The 23,588-nt window shown below is 39.9% G+C and overlaps 1 protein-coding gene across 1 annotated transcript in view; it reads left to right on the top strand.

The window, feature by feature from the left end:
- Positions 1-23,588, top strand: part of UNC80 (unc-80 homolog, NALCN channel complex subunit) — a 215,786-nt gene that overhangs the window by 116,253 nt on the left and 75,945 nt on the right. The window contains exons 27-31 of the mRNA XM_046644309.1: positions 4,267-4,470; positions 6,619-6,719; positions 11,679-11,879; positions 18,412-18,519; positions 19,694-19,832. Of these exons, the coding sequence (XP_046500265.1) occupies positions 4,267-4,470; positions 6,619-6,719; positions 11,679-11,879; positions 18,412-18,519; positions 19,694-19,832 (753 nt within the window). The remainder of the gene's footprint in view (positions 1-4,266; positions 4,471-6,618; positions 6,720-11,678; positions 11,880-18,411; positions 18,520-19,693; positions 19,833-23,588) is intronic.

The raw sequence follows: 23,588 nt of genomic DNA, 5'->3' as shown, positions 1-23,588 counted from the left end.
GAGTTCAAAGATACTGACACCTATTCTTCAAATTTTCTCGCTGGTTCTTTAGATGTTCACATAGACACAAGCAGTAACAAATGTGTCACAATTGCTATCTGGCACTAGTAATCTTGAGATGCTGTCAATTGTAAGACAAATCTCAATTTCAGATACGTTAAAATGTGAAAAAATGTGCATCTGAAAATGCTGAAATGTGGTAACTAGCTGTGTGACCTTCCAAGTTAGTTAGCTTCTAAGCCACAGTTTTCTTCTCTGTAAAATTAGGTTAAAAACATCTACCTCATTTGGTGTTGAGAGCTTTAAATGAGACAGCGCAAGTAAAGCGTAAACTCAATACCTGGTACATAACAGGTACACAATAAATAATTGTTGTCATTATTATTATTTTTTGTTTCAAGAGCACATAGATTAGAACCCATGCAGAAAATCCTAACTATGAGCTAAAGTAAAGATTGCAAAATTTTAAGTTGGGCTCTAAAGCCTCCTTTAAGCTCTTAATTTCTCTATCTGATTTTGCTAGTTCTTAAATTCCATTGCCCGTCAGTGTTTTCCTAGTGAATTTCAATTAAAGGAACATCGGCACATTTGTAAAGAAAATCAAAGATGATTTTATGCATTTAGGTATTTTCTAGCGTCCTGTAGCAATGACTCCACAAACTTTGGATAAGTTAAGAAGTGAAGGATTCTCGAAAAGAATAGCTCTAGATAGAGAAAATATAAAATATTTAAAATATTATAAGGAATTGATGTACACTGGAAACATTTTTTAATATTTCAAGATCAGACTGTTGTCGTGACATTTGAAAAATGTAAATAATCATTATATAGTATTGAATTCATGGTGAACTAAGTATTTATCAGCCAAGACTTAGCAATTTCTGAGTATGAAGAAGTATCAAATTAATATTTTTTCAAATATTACTACCTCAGACAAGGATAACTGCATATGATGAAGAACTTCCATCTTTTAAATATATCCCACAGGAATTTTTTTTGCCCTCTCAAAGTTGTTATGTTAATTATTGCTTAAAATAGCTGAAGTAAAAATTCCTAATACTAACATCATTGAACTTCAGTGGACTAAATTCCACACCATTCAAAAAAATAAAACACCAGATTAACTTTTAAGAACACTTTAATATCATGATTATTATTTATGTAAATCATTTTTAAAATCCAAACACAAATTCTTAGTGATTTTTTTCTCATACAATGGCTGTGTTCAATATATGAAAGTTGTTTGATAAATGAGGAGCAGAAAACTGAAATTATAAATAAAATGTCCTTTGCTAGTTGGCAAAACTTTCCCGAAGATTCCTAAATAGTTCTTAATCCTTTTGACAAGCAGATACCAGCTGCTAAAGCCAATATGAAAATGGGGACATAGGGACCTGCTAACTTAGATTATTAAGTTAAAATTTTATTTAAAATTTCATACCATCTGTTTTTATAAAAGCTAAAAATGTGAGTTCTTGAAATAAGCAACCTGAGCACAATTCAGATGCTACTAAGGAAAACTAACATGAAATAATCCTTAGAACTGAAGATGTCTGCCTAAAATCTCCAAGCAGGGGCCGTCAGATCATTTTACCTATATTCCAAATACATATCAAGACTGGTATTCCAAAAAACAAGATGTGTCTGATCATTCAACAATCATCTGTTGAACACCCACTGTATGCCAGGCACCATTACAGGCTCCCAGAATACAGCAATGAACAGGAAAAATTCCCGACATACATTTAGTTTATATTAGCTAATAGTTAATAACACGATAGTGAACAACATTAAATACTAGGCTGTCAAGTAGAGATAAGTAGTATGAAGAAAAGCAAATTAGGGTCAGAGAATTAGTAGTGACCTGGACTGGGAGGGGTGTAGTCAGAGAAGGATCCTATAAGTGATGTTGAGCAGAGACCTGTAGGATGTGAAGGAGCCAGTCAAGCAAAGGGCTGAAGGAGGAGTCTTCCCAACAGAGACAACCCTGAGAGCAAGGCTCTGATGTGGGAATGGACTCAGAGCATTTGATGGCAGACAAAAAGGCCAACATGGTCACAGTAGAACAGTTGGGGGGAAAATGGTAGAAGATGGGGCCAGAAAGGAAGCCAAAGGGCAAATAAATAGGGTCTGTAGATATGGCTGAAATTTAATTCTATTTTACTTGTGTTTGAGATTTGTGGACAGGCTTTGACCAGAAAAGTGGTATAATATGTGTATTTACAATTTATTTATTTGAAAGATGAGTCAAACTGGGGGCGTGGGGGTAAGAGGGAGTGGGTAGGGAGCTGCATTTGTCTAGGGAATAAGTGACGGGGCTTTCAAAAACCTATGAAATTTTGAGTTGTGGAGCCAAAAGGACTTGCTGATGGATACAACGTGGGGTGAGAAAAAAGGGAAAAAGAGATGTTTTATCCAATTTAGATAAATTTGTTTCACTTTCATACTAGTTTTCATTGTCATGGAGATAAAGTCTAAAATTCAGTGCTGTACAATCTCAGCTGACGTTTTTCATGCACAAGACCAAATCTGAATTCTAACAGCTGTGTCCTTTGTAAACAACCAACGCCATAATTCTGAACATTAATTTTTCAGTGCTATAAGATGTCTCCAATTATCTTTGGTGGTGGAACAGGGTCTCAAAATTCAGTTTCTTTCAGATCACGTTAATTTGGGGTTATTTTGCTGCATTTTTAGGTTGAAAGGTATCATCAAACCAGGAAAAGAATGCTAGAATATGCCTCTGTAAAAATCAAAAAATTATCTCTCTATTCTTTTTCTCTATTTTCCAATCTACTTTGACATGAAATAGTATTCATAGTCACTAGAAAAGATAATTATATTCTGTTTCAAATGCATTTTCAAGTAGATCATAAAGTCTCAATTAAGCCTAAAAATCATATTGAAACATACAACGGATGAGTTTTGTGCTATAATTAAAATAGAGCCTTATGGTCTATAGTCTTTGTGGGATTTATCCAACTGTGCTACAAGAATTTCTATCCAGATGTGTCCAGGGAAATCCATGCAGCCTTCACCAGCTGAGTGGTGGTAACTTTAGTCTTTCTCAATCACACAAGTAAATCAGAGATGAAATATTTCACATTCAACGGGAATCCTTCTAGGGTCCTTTATATGGCATTAAAAGTATACATTTAATTACCATTTTATAGAGCTGTACAAATTCTATCACAGTCACACACTAACTCTCCTGTGAGTGACAAACCTGAGACTAAAATGCAATCTTTGTGATTGGGACTTTTAAAAATATTAATAGCTATGCCTTAAATAATTAGTTAGAATCTTGTTTCCATCTTAAGAAGAAAACTTTACAAAAATGGCCCCTTCCTGATAATGACTTTAAGCTCTGAAAAATTTCTTTATCCCGCCCGTACAAACTCAATGGGTAACAACACCAAATCTTCAAAAGAAAAGAAAGGAGGTATATATATATGACTATGGGAAATAAGGATGCTTTTGATAAAAAAAAGTAGGTTTCAAGTGTAAATGTGTTTGTTTTACCCTTTCATTTTCCTCACTGATGACTGTTTCTTCCAGAACACTAAAGATGAATAATGCATGTTCTTCTTGGTACATATAGACTGTAAGGTTGACTCAGGGTGTTGCAACATTTGGACTCACATCTCACCCAGCCTTTTGACTGAAAGGAGGATGCTATGAAATCACTAGGTGCACTGAAAATGGAACCATTTCACACTCACTCTCAGCAGCCCAATGAGAACAGACCCTTTAGTGCCTTTGCTGAGGAGCTGAGCGGAACCCGCTGCTGACTGTTGGAGAGAGAAGCACCTCTTGTTTTATTTCTTAATGAGGTATTCCAAAATGAAGGGGTTTACATAAGTCACAGAATTCTGTAAGTCCCACTTCAAAACAAGGACAAATGTTGTGTGGTTCTGTTGAATCCAGCAATGATGTGATGTAAGTGCACCGACAGTCCTAGATGATGCTGCTGCGAGGGCACACTCATGCTTGTGAACCCTGGGCCAGAAAGAGCAGGTTGTTCCCAGCACCAATGAGCTTTATGTCCGAGAAAGAAGCTGCACCAGCCCTTCCTGGTGGACCCAGCCTCCTGCCTGCCTAACTGAGCCGCCTGACTAGCGGCTTGGGAGATGCGCCTTGTCCAGACACGCTGCTCACCTGAGCCGAGAGAGGAGGCTGTTCAGGGACAGGTTGGGGAGAGCTTGGCTCTAACACTGGCTGGGGAAAACTAAGGGGGAAAAGCCCTATTTTATTCTTTTAATACAGTTCCCAGCAGGAAGATCAGGATAGGAGGCCCCCGCCTGCTCCAGATTAAAGGAACCCGCAGTTTCCAGGTGAAGAAGGGGGGTTCCTTGTCCAGCATTCGCCGGGTCGGCAGCTTAAAGAGCAGCAAGTTATCACGGCAGGACTCAGAGTCTGAGGCTGAGGAGCTGCAGCTGTCCCAGAGCAGGGACACTGTCACTGATCTAGGTAACATAGAGGAGTGGGGTGTGCAGGGACACGGGGGGTAGGAAGACAGGGCCCAAATCCTGAAACAGCTGAAGTCCATTTTCTTACACATTGATGGATGGAGAGCAGAGCCGTCGGTTACTCTCTAGGGCAGGGCTGCTCAAACCTTAGCGTGCACATGGGCCACCTGGGAGTCTTGTTAAAATGCAGACTCCAATTCAGCATGTCTGAGGCGTGAGCCTGACATTCTGCGCTTTTAACAAACTTCCCGGCAAAGCTGATGCTGCTGGTGCGGGGACCCCAGCTTGAACAGCGAGGATCCAGAGGATGCCTTTGGTAAAGAAGATACTTTAACAACAAGGACAGGGTTTTGAAATGCAGATGTTTGTGCATCCATTCTTCTGATGAGGATCTTTAAAGCAAAATGTAGAATTTCCCTTGGGGACAACTAGCTAAAGGTTCTCTAAATTTTAAAGTCTCTATTTTATAGTAAAAACAACCAAAATATCAGCGAGAACAGATTGTCTAGACCTGACAATCAGTGACCTTCCACCAGTCACTTTATATCTCAGAGATTTGTTTTCTCTAGTTATCCAATGGGAAAAATTCTATTTAATCCTTGCCTACTCTGAGGAGAAGCTCTAAAGATAAATTCAGGGATGATTGTAAAGTATGTTAATACCTGAAAATGAGCTCTGTATATAAGGGAAGCATTAGAGTTGTAGACCGTCAGTGTAGGATCCAGAGACTCTGAAACCCAAAATGGGCTGATCATCACAGTAGACGAGAAAAAGATTAAGCAGGCATGCAGATAGGACTTACCGCTGCCTGACTTCAACTATTAAGTAAAAGTCAAAGTACATTTTCTTTGCCATTCTGTCCCTGTATGAGAAGCAATATAAAAAGCTCTCCTTGGGGCTGGCCTGGTGGCGCAGTGGTTAAGTTCACACATTCCGCTTTGGCAGCCCGGGGTTCACTGGTTTGGATCCCCGGTGTGGACATGGCACCGCTTGGCAAGCCATGCTGTGGTAGGAGTCCCACATATAAAGTGGAGGAAGATGGGCATGGAGGTTAGCTCAGGGCCAGTCTTCTTCAGCAAAAAGAGGAGGATTGGCAGCCGATGTTTGCTCAGGGCTAATCTTCCTCAAAAAAAAAAAAAAAAAGAAAAGAAAAGAAAGCTCTCCTTTTTAGGTAAATTGTTTCAGAAGTCAGTCAGGAAATGTGGATGAATTATCAATCTGAGTAGATCTAATCAGAGAGTTTAAAATAGGAAACATTTCTACACCCACCCACCCTCGCCCTTGAAAATAGCTAATTTATGCATTACCTAAGGTTCAGCTTATTTTTTAAGGAGACAATAGAAAGAACCCTGTGACTACTTTTGTTATATGTCTGAAGCTGTAACAATATTTTAAGTTAGTTTGGGGAAAAAGTTATTTCAATTAATTATTTGAATTGATCGATTTAACCCAGCCAGTTGAATTAAACTATCCAGGCGAGAGGCATGACTTTGTCATGGAGAAAACTCAAAAAAGCTTTTAGATTTGAGGACAAAGCTATGTTGTCTAGTATACTAAGTAGTGAATTCCTGAGAGATTTCTCCTTCATCCCAAACCCCTTTTGGACAAAAGGGTTGTCCACGATTGGACGCAATTACTTCCAAATTCCCTTAGTTTTCCGAGGCCCCGGCCCATCTTAGAAATTGCTCTGATAGCAAAGCCAGGTGGTGTTAGCAGCAGTAGCCCTAGCCATAGTCACAGCAGCAGTGGGAGGCAGCAGCATGCTGTGTGGACACTGCAGGTTGGTTGGTGTCCCTGCTTAGCTACACCTGCAAGGTCTGGGCAGTCTGGAATGGATTGGGGCGCACTCCACCAATAACTTGCTCATCCTGCAATTCAAGGACTTGACTCTGTTTTTTCTCTGCTCCCATGTCTCAGAATGGAAGCCACCATAACAGAGATCATAAATGTCTTTGTCATTGCCAGTTCAACTGGCGGTGAGGGGAACAGTCCAATTAATATTCCTCCACTGAAGTCAATGCCATGCCCTGCAACCCACTGGGCTGTGGTAGTCTGCCCTGGGATTCAAAAGCATGGACAGCTGTACCGCACCAAGATGCTCTCCAGGGAGATGGAACAATACACCTTTCTTGGTATTTTTCTTTTGAAGAAGGGAGTCCTTGGAGTGCAAGTGAACCCAGCATTGAGCCGGAGGGAATGAGTACCGCCAGCACGGAGGAAAACTACCACAGGAACATGTCATGGCTTCACGTAAGTAGGAATCTCAGAAAGAGCCTGAGGTCAATTTCTTTTGGCACTGAGGAAGATCTGTGGAGGGAGGACAAAAGATTATACTAAAACCATCAATCCAAGTTAGCCTCCAAGAAAAACCACAGGTTTATATTTCAGCTGGGTGTCTGAACGCCCACTAGGATCAATATGCTGGTAGATTGTATTCATTTTAAACTTAACTAAGACCAAGGGTCCTTTGTTATGGCTGACTTGTGGGTCTACGTACGTCAGGGAAAATCATGAGGGACCAGGCCAGGTTAGTGGTGGAGATGGCCTGAGTGACACAGGCAAGGCATTGTGGTCAATTTTATACAGGTTAGCACAAACGCTGAGAGCAAGATCATGGGGTCAGTCCTGGGCCTGCATTAGATCAAATTCTAAACCAGGACATGGAGATTCTAAGATGATGAAGGTCATACCCCAAAGGGCCATCCAGCGGGCACAGGCAGGAGGGGATCCCAGGGAAACTGCAGGCATAGTTAGAGTTCAAGGTTTGAGCTGGGCATGAAGACAGAAGGCGAAGGATAAGGAAACATGACATCAGATCCACAATTGGCAGGATCCTGCCAGCTATGTTACTGATCTTAGATACGAATTGTCACCATCTCTTCTGATTTCCCTCTGACTTGTTGGTAGAGTCAGATAATGGCTGACTGGGCGTGATGCCCCTGAGAGTTTACAGCGCTGTGCTCTCACTATGGAAGTGGTTCCCAAAGCTGGCTGATTTTGAGAATCCCTGAGGCAGCTGCTTTTAAAGAAAACTTTTTAGCGAAGTCCAACTTACATGTTGAAAAACATGCAAAAGCTATGTGTACAGCTCAATAAATTTTCACAAAGTGAACACATCTGTGTAACCATCGCCAAGTCAGGAAGAACATTAATACCTTAGAAACCCTATCCAGGCCCCTTATCAGTCACTCCCCTCCCCTAACAGGAACCGCCATACTTCCAACACCATAGATTAGTTTTGTCTGTTTTTGAAATGTGTATAATTAGCATCGTATGCTGTGTACTCTGTCGCATCAGGTTTCTTTTGCTCACGTAAGTGTAAGTCTCCCAACTTTGTTCTTTTTCAGGATGGCCTGGTCGACTCTTGGCTAGATTCATTTTCATTTAGAGTTACCTTCTCAATTTCCATCAAAAAAAGCTTCCAAAAAAGCCTTACATTGAATATAAAGATCGTTTAAAATTGATGAATTGAAATCTTTATTATATTGAGTGTTCCAATGTATAAAATGATCTCTCCATTTCCATTAATTTATATCCCTCCACTTATTTAGGACCTCTTAAATTTCCCTCAATAGTGCTGTTTACTTTTCTGTGTAGTGTTCTACACACAAGCACTCTGGAAGTGTTTGTGTAAGACCAGTGATATTTCTTCTTTAAATATTTAGAGGAAATCACAGGTGAAATATTCTAGACATAAAAATTTCCTGGTAGGAAGGTTTTTAATTACAGATTTAATTTATGCAGTGCAATTAAGACCATTGAGATTTTCTTTTTCTTTTGGGAGCAGTTTGGGTAAATTGATTTTTTCCCTAGGAATTTTTCAATTTAATCCAAATATTCACATTTATTAGCAAAAAGATGTTTATAATATTCTCTTAAGATCATTTTAAATTCTGTAAGATCTATAGTGATGTACCTTTATCATTTCTGGTATTGTAGGTCATGTCTTTTCTCTCTTGGTTTTTGATCAGTCTTGCTAGACGTCTGTCAATTTTATTAGTCAAAGAACCTGCTTTTGGTTTTGTCTTTTTTTGGAATCTTTGATTTTTGTTTCATTAATTTCTGCTATTATCTTTATTTCTTCCTTTGACCTTCTTTGAGCCTAATTTGCTTTCTTTCCTATCTAGAAAGATATGGATACACAGGTCATTGATTTTCAGCCACGTTACTAACATATTCATTTAAACCTATAACTGTTCTCTAGGGACAGCTTTAGCGGTATCACACAAGGTTTGACACATCAAACGTTCATTATCACTCAGATAAAATATTTTAAAATTTCCGTTGTGATCATAATTGATCACAGATATTTTAGAGTCCAAGGCTAGTAATTCCAGTATATGAGTCTATTGTTTTTACTTCTCTTGGTTTTTCTCCTTAACATGCCTGGTAATTTCATTGACTACAAACATGGTGGATGAAAAATTTTAGCGGCACAATGGTAGACGTGTCATTTCATTATACGTCTATTGAAACTCACAGAACTTACAACACCAAGAGTGAACCCTCATGTAGACTATGGACTCTGAGTGATAATGATGTGTCAGTGTAGGTTCATTGACTGTAACAAATGTACCACTCTCACGGATAATAGGGAAGGCTATGCGTGTGTGGGGGCAAGGAGTATATGGGAACTCTCTAATTTCTGTTCAATTTTGCTGTGAACCTAAAACTGCTCTAAAACAAAGTTTACTAATTTTTAAAAATTATAGAGACTCCAGATGATGTTATCTCTCTCCAGAGAGGATACCCTATCCTTTGGCAGACAGCAAAGAAGATCATCTCAGTTGAATCAGGGACTAAGCTGACTTGACTTGCACTCTTTCTAGACCCCCTCCTACCCACATACTTTCTAGTATGGAGCCCTCCGAGGTTCCCAGGGAGACTCTGGGGTATGTCCTAGGGTCCCTCGTTCTTGACAGGTCAGAAACTCCAATTTTGTTTCCCCATCACAGTGAAATTGCCAAAACCTCCACTCTGCTTATAAACTGGTTTCTGCTTGGCTTCCTGGCTACTTAATCAGCAAATTCCTAGAAGGGGAGACAGTCTCTCCCACTGTCGGTCTCACTTCTCTGAATCTCCCTGTACATTCTCTTAATCTACAGTATCTTGGCCACTCAGTTCTTCCCTCGTTTGGTAATTTTGAACTCTAATTTTTATCTTCCAGCCCCATGAGCTTCCCTAAAGCTCTGCCTGGCTCCTGGCTACGTATGCTTAAGAAGTAGCAATGCCTCAAGGGGAAATGGGCCTGTGCTCACGTTTTACTCACCTCAGTGAACGCCCTTTCTCTCCACATCACGCCCTTCAGGTCCTGACTGCCTCACTGTTAAATGCTATCCCATGCACTCAAATATATATATATATTTAGAAAAACACATGACTATATATGTGTGTGTTAAAAACAACGCACATTAATTATCTTACAGTTTTTGTGAGTCAGGAATCTTGGCACACCTTGACTGGATCCTCTGCTTCAGGGATTCTCACAAGACTATGATCAAAGTATCGTCCAGGGCTCGGGTCTTATCTGCAGGCTTTTGCTTGACCGGAAAAGGATTTGCTTCCAAGCTCATGTGGTTGTTGGCAGAATTTCAGTTCCTCAAGGGATGCTGGCCAGAGGCCACTCTCATCTCCTTGCCATGCGGGCCTTTCCAACATGGCAGCTTGCTTCATCAAAGCCAGGAAAGGAGAGACTTTGCTAAAAGGGAGATGTCACTATCTTATAGAACCCAATCATGGAAGCGTCATGCCATCACCTTCATTCTGTTGGTTAGAAGTAAGTCACTAGGCCACCCCGTACTCAACAGGAGGACGTTTCACAAAGGCGTAAATACCAGGAGGTGGGATCATTGGGGACCATCTTAGAACTAATTCTACCAAAGGGACAGCCCCAGGTAGGATTTTAAAATTATAGATTTCTAAGTTACTTCCACGTCCATCCCAGACATACTAAATCAGAATCTCCTGAACAAAAGTCCAGTAAAATGCTCATTTTATGTTTGCTTGTTTGTTTTTTGTTAAGCTTTCTTGGTGTTTCTCTTGAGCAGCCAGATTTGAGAATAACAAGGGAAACATGTGCCCTGTTTACCAGTATAAACAGGAATATCAAAGATATTCAGGAAATCTTGAGAGAGATTTACTGCTCAGACGACACTTACACTTTTTAGAAAACCTTGAAGAGTATGAGGTATTGTTAGCTGAGTTTGACAGCGGTATGGAATTGATTGTATTGTTCTTTATCTTCGTCTCAGAGTAAGCCAGGCCTCTCATTCCTAAGGAAATGTGTGGCAGCCCTGCCTGGCAGGTTTACTTGACCCTGCCATGTAGACTTACTTATGTTCTCCATCCAGTATGGCATACAGTCTCTCAAAAGATTAGGGGTTGGGGTGGGAACTAGTTTCATGAAGGATGGACCATTCGGAAGGTTACCCTATATGTGTTTGACTAACTTTGTGGCTCTAGGAATGCTACTCCCTTTTTAGGAAGGCAACTTAGGAAGTTACAAACTCAAGGGCCTTCATTCCTTACCTTAAAATAACCATATCCTTTAAATCAACTGAGTTCTTTTCTGGAATCATTCCTGAGAAGTCTAGAAGATGTGAGGATTTGAGCCAGATCAAGCTACAAATGAAGAACTAAAATGGCTCAAAAGCCAGAGAAAAAATTAGTTTGTAAGGAGAGGAAATGGGCTCTACAGTGGGGTTCAAGGCCCAGTTGAAGGTTATAGGCCAGGGTGGAAGATGTAGAAACATCCTGAAGGTCTATGTAGGTGGGCTGCAGTTGAAGACATCCCACAGCTGCCAAGACCAGCCAAATCCTTTGGGACAGACCTTACCAATTTCTGCTCTTCTCTCTGGCTCTTTCCACAACATAAGAGCTGAAAAAATAGTGTTTTAAGTTCAGAATCTTGATTTGAAATATTTGGAAATCATATGCTCCCCAACAATTGCTTTAAGTTTTTGAAGATCACTTAACCTTTATTGTTTCAAAAAGATCTTTCTATCAAGTGTGAATGGAGGGAGCCAAAGAAGCCAAGTACATGAAGGCTTGTAACTCTGTTCTTTTGTGGGAGTTACTGAATCACTGTGGTTTCAAGACCCATCAAGGAAATTTGACATTCTGACTTTCCATCTTCCACCCGACATAAATGTCCATGATTTTTCTGTACTTTGGTTGCCTAGTTGAGTCTCTGTGATGTCTGTGTTCCAGGTCATGATCTTGCTGTGCAATCAGCAGAGCTTCATCTGCACACATGTTGACTACTGCCACCCACACTGCTACCTGTACCACAGCCGCTCCTGCGCCCGGCTGGTCAGGGCCATCAAGCTGCTCTACGGCGACACTGTGGATGCCCTCCGGGAGAGCAGCAACATCGGCAACGTGGCTCTCCGGGGCAAGAAACAGAAGGAGGTGAGAAAATGCCCACCTGACAATGTACTAATGGTGTCCTAACAGTCTTTTCTCTGGAAATACAAATTTCAGGCCCCTAAAGTTGAATAAACCAGGCTATGGATCTGTGTTGTTTTGAGCAAAGACAGAAGATACGTGCAAGAAAGACAAATGCTTTGTCTTCATGTCCGTGAGCAAACATGGAATCTTTTCTCAGGTTTTGTCTTATGTCTGTGAACAAATAATGAATTTGTGGAGGTGGTAGTGATGGGTAGGTTACCGTGGTAGGCGGAATAATGCTCTCCTCCCCCAAGATGTCCGCATTCTAGTCCCTGGAACCTGTGAATAGATTGCCTCATGTGGCCAAAGGGATTTTGCCCATGTGAATAAGTTATAATGGGGGGATTATCCTGGATTATCTAGGTAAACCCGATGTAATCTTTAGGGTTCTTATAAGTGAGAAAAGAGAGAGGAGAGTCAGAGGCAGAGAAGATATGACAACAGAAGCAGAGGTCAGAGAGGTGCAAGGCTATGAGCCAAGGAATGCTGGCAGCCTCTGGAAGCTGGAAAATCCAAGGAAATGGATGATTCTCTAGAGTCTCCAGGAGCGCTGCCAATCAGTTTTAGACTTCTGACCTCCAAAACTGTAAAATAATAAATTTGTGCTGCTTTACACCAGGAAGGTTGTGGTAATTTGTTACAGCAGTAATAGAAAACTGATACAGTTATGTATTAAGAAATAAGTAATAAATGGCCCGACTGTTCAGAGATAAGTAATAGAGTAATCTAGTTCCAATTAGACTAAAGGACACTCCTCCAAGAAACTATTGCATCTTCTAAGCCTTCGGCTGCACTTTCCTGACAACTATGCTGAACAGCTGAGCTAGCGGAAGATGAAGGCAGGAGCCAGGGCTGTCGTGCTCCTGCCCTGGAAGCCCTGAGATACCCACCTGCCCCTGAACAGACATGATGGCCAAGACTGCCTAAGTGCTGCTGGGTGCCCCTTCAGCCGCTTCTCACAAGTGGTTCTGCAAAGAGTTTTTTATATAATACTATTCATTTCAATGCACATTCATGGTGCGCCTGCTGTTGGCACAATTTCTGGGAGACATAAAAAATAACAAAGGAATCTTTCTACTAAAGAGTTTGCAAGTTAAGTTTGGGTGGAGGGATGGCAATAAAATACGAATCAAACAACTAGAAAATATGAGCAATAGCAAAAAATGCACACTTGAGTAGTGTAGCAATTTGTAATGCTTTAGGATTTGCAAAGGGATTTTTTTTTAATTGCAAAATTTTTATTATGAAAGTAATACAGGTTCATTGAAGAAATTTTGGCTAATATAGGACATCCTAAAGGAAAAAAAATGTATCTCATGCATGTTGTAAGTGTGCTAATTTGTCTCCTGGGATGTGATGTTTTAGTATTTTTTTCGAAGCACATGTGTGAGGGTATAAGGAGGGTTATATCATTGACAAAGTGCTTTTTGAGTCTTACAAACCTTGTGCAGGAGATACTGTTCTCCACATTTTACAGATGAAAAATCGAGGCTCAGCAAGATGGGATTGTCTACCCTCACATCTATCACGTATTCAACCAGACTTTAGTTTAGAAAAATGGAATATCAAAGTCAGGGCTTTTTAAACTAGACTTTATTGCTTCTCGTTGTATTCAAACTACAGAAGTTCTGAGGGAAAATCAGGTGGGGAATAGATCAATGTGGGTAATAAATAAGCTGCATGAACTGCTAAATGATGACGTGAAAGGAAAAATACAGGCATGTGTATGTGTGGGTGTGCATGGTTTGTGTGGGCACATATACATGTCTATACACATATATATCTCAAATGTAAGTGACACTACATTAAAAATAAAACCTATTTTCATTTAGGTAAGTTCTCCTTCCTATAAAAACTACCTTAGCTTTAGGAAAAAACCATTTATGTTGGAAGTTGCAAAAATGCACCTAATTAATGCCTATTGTTCTGCGTACACACTGAGATTTCTCACCTTTGCTCCACCTGTGCATTCACCCGTAATCCATACATGACCAAAGCCAGACATCCGTCAAGGTCCAACGCAAGTGCCACCTCCTCCCTGAGGCCTGTTCTGATCTCCCTCGTTGTCACCACAGGGCATACTGCAGGTGGATGATTAATGTCATTTTCCCTCCCTCCTTCCTCAAAATTGCAGTGCTGCTTTACTTGTGCTTTTCTCATTCTTCACTCATTAATTCATCTATCCATCCATTTACCCATTCATCAAATTTTTAAAGAACCTGTGGACCATGCTGCATTCATACCATGTGCTGGGTATAATGCTGGACAAAAGAGATATGGTCCCTGCTCTCATATGATGCACACGGTCTAGTTGGAAAGACAGTATGTAATCAAATAAACCCCCAAATTGATGTAAAATTTTAACAGTGTTAAGTGCAACAAAGGAGAGGGGCACCATGTTGAGAAAGCTGATGCATGAGGTTTTGACTTGCTGGGGGGAATAAGACAGCCTCTTCAGTAAAGTGACAGATGAGCTTGGACTGAAGGATGCATGCATGTTAATTGGATATGGAGTTTTCCAACCAGAGAGAAGAGGTGAGGACAAAGGACCATGGCTGGAGCACAGAGGACCGTGGTGCATGAAAAGGCTGCACGGGCAGATAGAGACGAGATCACGTAGGGCCTCCCAGGTCGTGGCAGCGTTTTAGACTTTATCCTATGAGTAGTGACAAGCACTGAGAGGTTTTAAGATCACTCTGCCTGCAGAATGAGCCTATTTAAATGCCTGTTTCTCCTCTGCCAATTAATTATCAACTTCTTGAAATGGAAACAGTCTTAACATTTTGTATCTGTGTGATAACTAGCAGAGTACCTCACTGATAGTAGAAGGACAGTAAATATTGAGTGGCTGAGTGGGCTGTGTAGTTCTAGGGTGTTTTGTGAGTGCTTTCACCTCCGGCCAAAGCAGGACACTAGCCTGAAGCCGTAGAAAGGGCTTGCCAACCTTCTGCGCTGCTCACATTTCTGAAAGGGAGAGAGAAGGTAAAGCAAGAATATACGTCCTCTAACCTTAACACATTTCAACGAACCATGCAGGTGGAGAGCTGAAAAGATGTACTGAATCTTCTGTGATAAACACCTTCTTTCCAAAATGCCAGCCTCTTGCTTAAGCTCTTTTTTTCTCTCACGATGTTTCCATTTGCCTGCTCTGAATCTGTCACATAAATGAGCAATGCTCACATTTCCAGAGCCAAAACAAAAACAGAGCAGGCAATAAATCAAGAGTAAAAGCAGTGATTCTGACGAAAATTGAGGCTTATAAGCAATCGCTATTTCATTCCTATTTCCTTTTTAATTGGTTTTCATGGCAGAATGTACTTATGGCAGCCAGTACATTTTGTAACCCATCTAACTCTGATCAACCTGCTAATCTGCACCTCAAAGCTCGGAGACTCACTGTACATTCTGTTAGTCTATTTTAGAGCGTTTCCAAACTTGAGGGGTTTTTATAAGTCATCATTATTTATATAATCACCTTCACCAAAGAATTATTTGATTTTTCCTATATACCTCTACCTTGTCCAATGCTCTGTTCCAAACTGAGTAACCGTTCAATTAGTGCTTGCTGATAAAAAAAGAAGTAGATAAAATAACTTTTTTCCTTTCAGCCAGAAAGGAGAAGAGGGTAGAAGATGATATGTGCCCAGCAAAGAAAGGGCATGGAGTTGGTGAATTTCATGAAGTCAATGCAAATGGCAAGAGGCCAGTGGATTTGTTGCAGGACCGACGTTTTTCTAAAGCTCTGGGCAACACTGCTGTGAGGCCAGATCAGGCCCTAGGTCTTGATTCTTCCCAGGATGGGAATTTGGTAGGCCCGCTTCTCCTATTTTTGATCCAAACACCACAACTGATGAATCCCTAGCCAGTCAAATGATTGCGTTTGCATTACAAATTTAATTAGTAGTGGTCAGGATGAGGAGAGAAGTCAAAGTCAGCATTCAGTATTCTTCTCTGCATACAGAGAAGAAAATGACGGTAGTCCAAGTTCTGTACCATGCCATAGCAAGCATGTCCCAGTATCCTTGACAGCTCTTGGGGCTGTGTAGCTGCCTCCCCTCCATCACAGCTCCCTGTGGTAGACTGCCTCAACAATAAATGATGTCCTCTGTTAGAGAAACGTTCTGTTCTTTGGTCCTGGGTTTCCTTACAGGTCCCAACCTGATGTGTAATTCCAACGACTATGTGCATCTCCTAGTCCAGTGAAATTCCTTACTCTTGCAAAAACCCTTAATAACCAATAGATGCCTTCAGAACTAGCCTCCTACCCCATCCAGTTCCTAGCTCTCTTCTAGCCAAGTTTTATATCAAGTTACCAAAGCAAAAAGCAGCCACCGATAGCCTTGTTAGTATGAGTTAAGATCATACCAGTAGACGGACTTTAGGACTTTCACATAGTGTACACAAGTGCCCATCACACGTGTACCCGTATTTAGTATCTATCTTTCCAGGCTGAACACGTCACTCAAGAAGATTGACTAACCCATCACCTAGTGTGAAAGCCCTTCCAATTCCCTTCTTTTCCACTAAAATAAGCATCCTAATTATCATGAGGTTTCCTTAAGAAGCACGCCAGGATATTAAATAGTTGATATCTGAGAAGCGTGACTTACACCTTCTGTCCCCAGTAGACAGAATTAACCAGAACCCGACATCTCCCAGAGTTTCAGAGGCAAATATAAATATCCATCCTGTTCCTTCTAAGCTGAGTATTTTCCTGTATCTGCCTGGTTAATAAACCTATAATTTAATTAAGAAGTATTGTTCAAAAGTAACTCTGAAAAAGACAAAATGTCCAGCCAAAGGAGAATGGGTAAAATATTTATAAAATTCAAAAGTCATATTTTAAAATAATTGTAATGAGCTGGGGAAATATTCATTATAAGGTCATAGTGAAATGGATTGTTTAAAATTGTGTGTCACATACATAACATCTTCACGGTTTTGCTATGATGTATATGGGAAAAAAAGGCTGAAAAGAACCAAATAATGACCATCACTGGGTTGAGGATTATAGGAATTTTTGTTTTATTCACAGTTTTTCTGTATTTTCCAGATATTCTTCAATTTGCATGTGTTGTTTTATAAATAGAAAGGGTAAAAGAGAGATACCATTTTCTAAATAACTTGACATTTTAAAAGGAAGTCAGGCACATCCCTACAATTATATAGAAAATGACTGCCGTATATGATTTTAGAATAGTTTTAAAATTATATAAAATAGGCATGTTACTTATGTTGAATATTGCTTTACATTCACAGAAAAAAAAAAAAAGCAATGCGGGATTTCTCTGGCCAAGTGATGGGTTCCTAAGTGCGTACCTCCATGTTTTGTCTTTAGAAAACACAGCAAGAGCTCTGATTCATTGCTTCCAAGTAGATCCTTTAAAAGGCTCATTCCCCACTAGTCACATAACAGATTCATTGTCTTGGGTCTTTGTCAGAGTTTTGAAAGACGCTCTTGGTAGGTGCTTGTGCTTTTAGATTTGCCTTTTCTTTCAGATATCTCCATCTGTAATACTGTGAAACTCTGTTCAAAAATTCTTAAGGAGTTCAGTCTTTTTCCTTTGGCATTGAAGGAGAAAGCATTTCATTGACATGGCTCTCGAGACACAGATGAGCACTTATTCTGTGCAAAGGGATGGAGTCCCTCCTTGCACAGCCTGCAGTGCAGAAAGAGGAGGAATCAGGACTCAGGATACATAAACAAGGGCCTGTCACCCTGAGGAGCGGCCCTTCTCCCAGCTGCTTTGTCCACCCCATTCCCGGGCGTTTAGGGAGGCAGGGGAGAATACGTCTCCTCTGTGCTTATGTTCGGGAGTTAGGCTGTCCTGGACCCTGGCTGAGGGGACACTTGGAAGGAAGAGCTGCTGCCTCCAACAGATGAGTATGTTTTTTTGTATTTCTTTCTATGCGTTTTTTTTTTTTTTAAAGAAACCATCTTACCTATACAACTCAGCCTGGATGACGGATGCTATGAACACATATTTCCTTGATGAGTCTTTTATCTTCAACTTCCTAACATTCCTTTATTAAATATTCTTTTTTCCATAACCAAATGGTCAACTTGTAACATCCAACCCTGTAAAGGGACTATTAGATAAAATGGATTTTAGCTGAATTAATATTTTTAAAAGATTTGTGTTCTTAACAGCTGGGTGGAATATAATCAGCCCTGAACGGAAGTCAAGAGATCTGTGTCCTTTTCTTATTCTGCTGATAAACAGCTTTGCAATTCAGTCAAGTTACTCCACCTCTCTGATCTCAAGTTTCCTCAGTGGTAAAAGAGGAGTTTGTTGCTAAATATCTCTAAGCTTCCTTTTTGTTACAAAGTAACGGCTTTTATCACTTTCAGAGAGTCTGAGCCCTTGAAAAGGCCTTAAATCATCGCTCCCGTTAGAAGAAGATGGTTGTTTGGAGAACTGGGGGGAAAGCAGCACTGTTGGCTTTTGAGAGAGCACCGTCCTCTCCATCACATATCTCATCTTCTTTTCAGTGCTCAGACAAGTCATGCTTGAGGACGCCTTCTCTGAAGAAGAGGGTTTCAGACGCCAACCTGGAAGGGAAAAAGGACTCTGGGATGCTGAAATACATCAGACTGCAGGTACTGACAACTGGGTCAGAACCATTCCTGGAGCCATGATAGGGAGGGGGCTCCGGATATCCGTTTACTTCTGTTTGAGACATACAATGCCAGTTGGCAGTGTTGGTGTAAAGCCCACTTTAATTGGTGGGTAAGAGTGCCACCCAGTGTTCAAGGGAAAGAATCCCTTCTTGCTAGACTGCCAGCTTCCAAAGAGGCAAGGCTTGGGGAGTTAAGCCAGAACCATGACCCTTCCCACTCGCCCCCCTCCAATGGAGCTGATTTTCTACCAGTGTGTGGTCGGGCGCTCACCATTCTCAGAATAGGACGTTCTGGGTTTGAATCTCACATCTGCTGCCCCAGCTCTGGGACCTTGGGCAAGTTACTTAACTCCTCTTGGTCTTACTTGCCTCATCTCTGAGATGGGGATTTTAACACTAGATGCATCTCAAAAGACTATTGCATGGAAATAAAGAGATAGTACACTTACCGACTTGTCCAGCGCTTGACACATTGTTGTATTGTTATTACAACCTAAGCTCTAAATCATAATCCATTTCCCCAGAAAAAAAAGAAAAGCTTTTCGTGTTTTTCTGTGAAGTGTTTAAAATGATGGTTAAAGGCCGACTTGTCCAGAGCCTACATTTATCACCTAAATTATCTGAAATAATGGATTAAATAGGACTTTGTGAGCCAGTCTGGGGCAATAACCACAACGTATAATGTTTCAAAGGGAAAATGCCATCTAAGTTCACTGGTGTAGAAAACTAACTTTCTAAATGGAACTCCTTTATAAATTACAGGCTGCTCAGTTTCCGGGGAAGTCAGCTCCTAATAGGAAGGAGAACAGAATGCTTGGGAATTCGGTCACGACTTTCAGTACAAACATTATTGGCTGGAATCTTTCTTTTCTCATAGAGCTGTACTTATTCTACGGTTTTTTTCCTTAGGTGGTTGCAGAGCAGTTTTTGTGGTGAAAGCCTCATAAAATTTGTATGATTTTTTTCTAATTATGCATCAGCTAATGAGGTATAAAGCTTATTATACACCATACCAGTGAGTACGCTCCCATTTTAGAAAGTATTTTAAGGTCACTTAAGGAAAGCAGAGAGGGGAAACGACACTCAAGTGTCAGGAGGAGTGCAGCAATCAGTGTCTTCAAAGATTTTAAGCTGTGATTTCCATCCTTCCCCAGGTGATGAGCCTGTCGCCTGCTCCTTTATCTCTGCTAATCAAGGCAGCACCAATTCTGACGGAGGAGATGTATGGGGACATCCAGCCAGCTGCCTGGGAGCTCCTGCTCAGTATGGATGAGCACATGGCAGGGGCAGCAGGTAAAGAAAGACCACCCGGAACCCTGGTCCTGCTGACACTCATCCCCATGTTTAAGCAAGAGAAAGGTGCATTCATTCCATTTTCATTCCCAGGTCAGACTGATAGCAATTGCTGGAACTCTAGACAGAGCTGTGTGCTAGAGGGGGACAGGCCTGGGTCCTGTGTGCTCTCTTTTCATTTCACTATCTTGTTTGCAAAGAGCAGTATGTCTTTCGCAGGGTGTTACCAAATTATAACAATGATTTTCTCCAGAATCTACCTTTTCACTGTATTTTACAAAAGATAAAATTCTTGTTGCTATTTCCTAGATTTGCCATGAACCATCATCATTAATTTTATTAAATCTTATGCAAATAATGCTGTACATCCTAGTTTGTTGAAATTTAAGTGACATGTCCAAAGCCACATAGCTAGTAAACGGTAGGTGCAAAATGTGTGTTCTTCACCTTTTTTCCATTTGTTGTACATATTCCTTTGGTTTTATGTAGTTATTTTAATTGCAAAACACCTACGGTAACCACTCAAATAATACAAAAGTGTGTGGAGTTAAAAGTATCACCCTCTTTCTGGTGACTCCCAGTCCCCTTCCCAAGAGGTGACAGTTTTTGAGTTTCTCAGGATCCCTTCTGGGTACACTACGACATATCCCCACATGAGAATGTATGTGTAGATTACCTCTTTCCTTTTTCAAACAAATAAGACACACCGTAAAGGCCTGTGACACTTTGCATTTTTTATTTATATCTAGGAGACATTTTTTGTTTTTTAATTTTAAGAGTTTATTTGGGCAAAGTCAGTTCGAATTTTATATATAGAAAACCCTAAAGAATCCATCAGGAAAGTATTAGAAATAATGAACAACTACAGCAAAGTTGCAGGGTACAAAGTCAACTTATAAAAATCAGTAGCATTTCTACACTCAAATAGCAAACTAACAGAACAAGAACTCAAGAATACAATTCCATTTACAATTGCAACAAAAAGAATAAAATATCTAGGAATAAATTTTACCAAGGAGGTGAAAGACCTATACAAAGAAAACGATAAGACATTACTGAAAGAGATTGCTAATAACATAAAGGAAATGAAAGACATTCCATGCACATGGATTGGAAGAATAAACAGTTAAAATGTCCATACTACCTAAAGCACTCTACAGATTCAATGCAATCCCAATAAGAATCCTAATGACAGTCTTCACAGAAATAGAACAAAGAATCTTAAAATTCATCTGGGGCAACAAAAGACCCTGAATAGCCAAAGCAAGACTGAAAAACAAGAACAAAACTGTAGGCATTGCAATCCCTGACTTCAAAATATATTACAAAGCTATAGTAAACAAAACATCATGGTACTGTTTCAAGAAAAGACACACAGATTGATGGAACAGAATTGAAAGCCCAGAAATAAAACCACACATCTATGGACAGCTAATCTTTGACAAGGGAGCCGAGAACATACACTGGAGTAAGGAAAGCCTCTTAAATAAATGGTGCTGGTAAAACTGAACAGCCACATGCAAAAGAATGAAAGTAGACCAATATCTTTCCCCATGCGCAAAAAAAGACTCAAAATGGACCAAAGACTTGAAGATAAGACCTGAAACCATAAAACTTCTGGAAGAGAATATAGGCAGTACACTCGTACTTGACATCAGATGTAAAAGTATCTTTTCGAATACCATGTCTACTCAGATGAGGGAAACAAGAGAAAAATAAACAAGTGGGACTTCATCAGACTAAAGAGCTTCTAAAGGCAAAGGAAACCAGGATCAAAATGAAAAAAGAACCTGTGAACTGAGAGAAAATATTTGCAAATCATATATCCAATAAGAGATTAATCTCCATAATATATACAGAGCTCACAGAAATGAATTACAAAAAAACAAATAACTCAATCAAAAAGTGGGCAGAAGATATGAACACACATTTTTCCAAAGAAGACATACAGATGGCCAGTAGGCAAATGAAAATATGCTCAACATCACTAATCGTCAGGGAAATGCAAATCAAAACTACACTTAGATACCATCTTACACGCATTAGAATGGCTGTAATCACCAAGACAAAAACCAACAAATGCTGGAGAGTTTGTGGAGAAAAGGGAACCCTCATCCTCTGCCGGTGTGAATGCAAACTGGTGCAGCCACTGTGGAAAACAGTATGGAGATTTCTCAAAAAATTAAAAGTAGAAATACCATATGACCCAGCTATCCCACTACTGGTCATTTACCCAAAGGACTGGAAATCAACAACTCAAAGAGACTTATGCACCCCTATGTTCATTGCAGCATTATTCACAATAGCCAAGATAGAAGCAACCCAACTGCTCACACACACACGGAATACTACTCAGCTATAAAAAAAGACAAAATCGTCCCATTAGCAATGACATGGATGAACTTTGAGGGCATCATGTTAAGCGAAATAAGCCAGATAGAGAAAGACAAACACCATATGATTTCACTTATGTGTGGAACATAAACAAACTTACAGACAAAGAGAATAAGTTAGTGGTTACCAGGGGAAGGAAGGTGGAGGGTGGGCACAAGGAGTGAAGAGACATACTTATATAATGTATGACAAACAATAATGTACAACTGAAATCTCACTATGTTATAAGCTATTATGGCCACAATAAAAAAATTAATGAGAACAAAAGCCTCTCTAGACTAAGAAGCCAGGCCAAGAACTCATCATCAGACTTTGCCATAGATTTGAGTGAATTCCTCTCTCTTCTTGAGGTTCTCAAGATATCTTGAGGTTCTTGGGTCTGCCATGAAGTTCCCTTCCTTACTTACCTGGTAAGGCTGCCGGGAACCCTGCAAGCAAGATACCAGGCCGGTTTTTGTAAGGAACTTTATTGGCTCCATAAAGTCAACGTTAGTCCATTAAAACTGTCTGGTTATATCTGATTTTATGTATATTATTGAATATGACATTCTAATCAAAGCATTGGTAATATAGCCAATGTTTCCAATTGTGTCCTGTTATAAGGAGAACAGTTTCTTACTGAACTTATGCAAATAATATATTGCCATGAAAATAAGAATACTCAATAATTTTCCGAATTATGGAGAGAACAGATAGAGAGAAAAAGTAAATGTTTTAATTCTGTTTACAGAGATATACTTTATAAAATTACTGTAAATCATAGATAGCTTAAGAGGAAAATGTTTCCTTAAATCTGGAAAAATAAAACATTATGGAAACAGCCAAATAGGAAAAGGTTGTAAAAAAAATTATAATCATCTTCAGGGTCCACTCAATCTCATATTATTAATACTTGTGCTGCTTGAATCTTATTTTTCCATTAGTTCTGGAAATTCTTACCCAGTTCAATGTTATGATCTTAAAGTTATCTGAAATCTGTATTCTAGAGTACTTGTCAGAGTTCTTTCCCTGAATCTCTATGAAGATGAAGCGCATTTGCGTGAGCATCAAAGTAAAACAAGAATTGTCTGTAAATGACAAAGAGACTTAAAAAATAGCCATAGTTAAAGATCCGCTGATAGTTCATTTGATAAGGAAATATAATTATTTCTGTGGCATGCAATAATTTAGGATAATAATTGGACAATAAGAGTATAGACAAATTTCTAGAAACTTTAAACAGGGTTCCCTGCAGCCTTTCAAGGTAAGTAAGGAAGGCCACTTCCTGACAGGCCCAGGAACCTCGATTTCTTGAATACCTATAATAGTACCAAATATCCATACTCATATAGCTTACGAAGTTTTATCACCGCTTCTTATTTA

This window comes from Equus quagga, chromosome 17 (assembly GCF_021613505.1).
Source record: "Equus quagga isolate Etosha38 chromosome 17, UCLA_HA_Equagga_1.0, whole genome shotgun sequence".
Taxonomy (NCBI): domain Eukaryota; kingdom Metazoa; phylum Chordata; class Mammalia; order Perissodactyla; family Equidae; genus Equus; species Equus quagga.
This window is presented reverse-complemented; position numbering and strand designations above follow the sequence as displayed.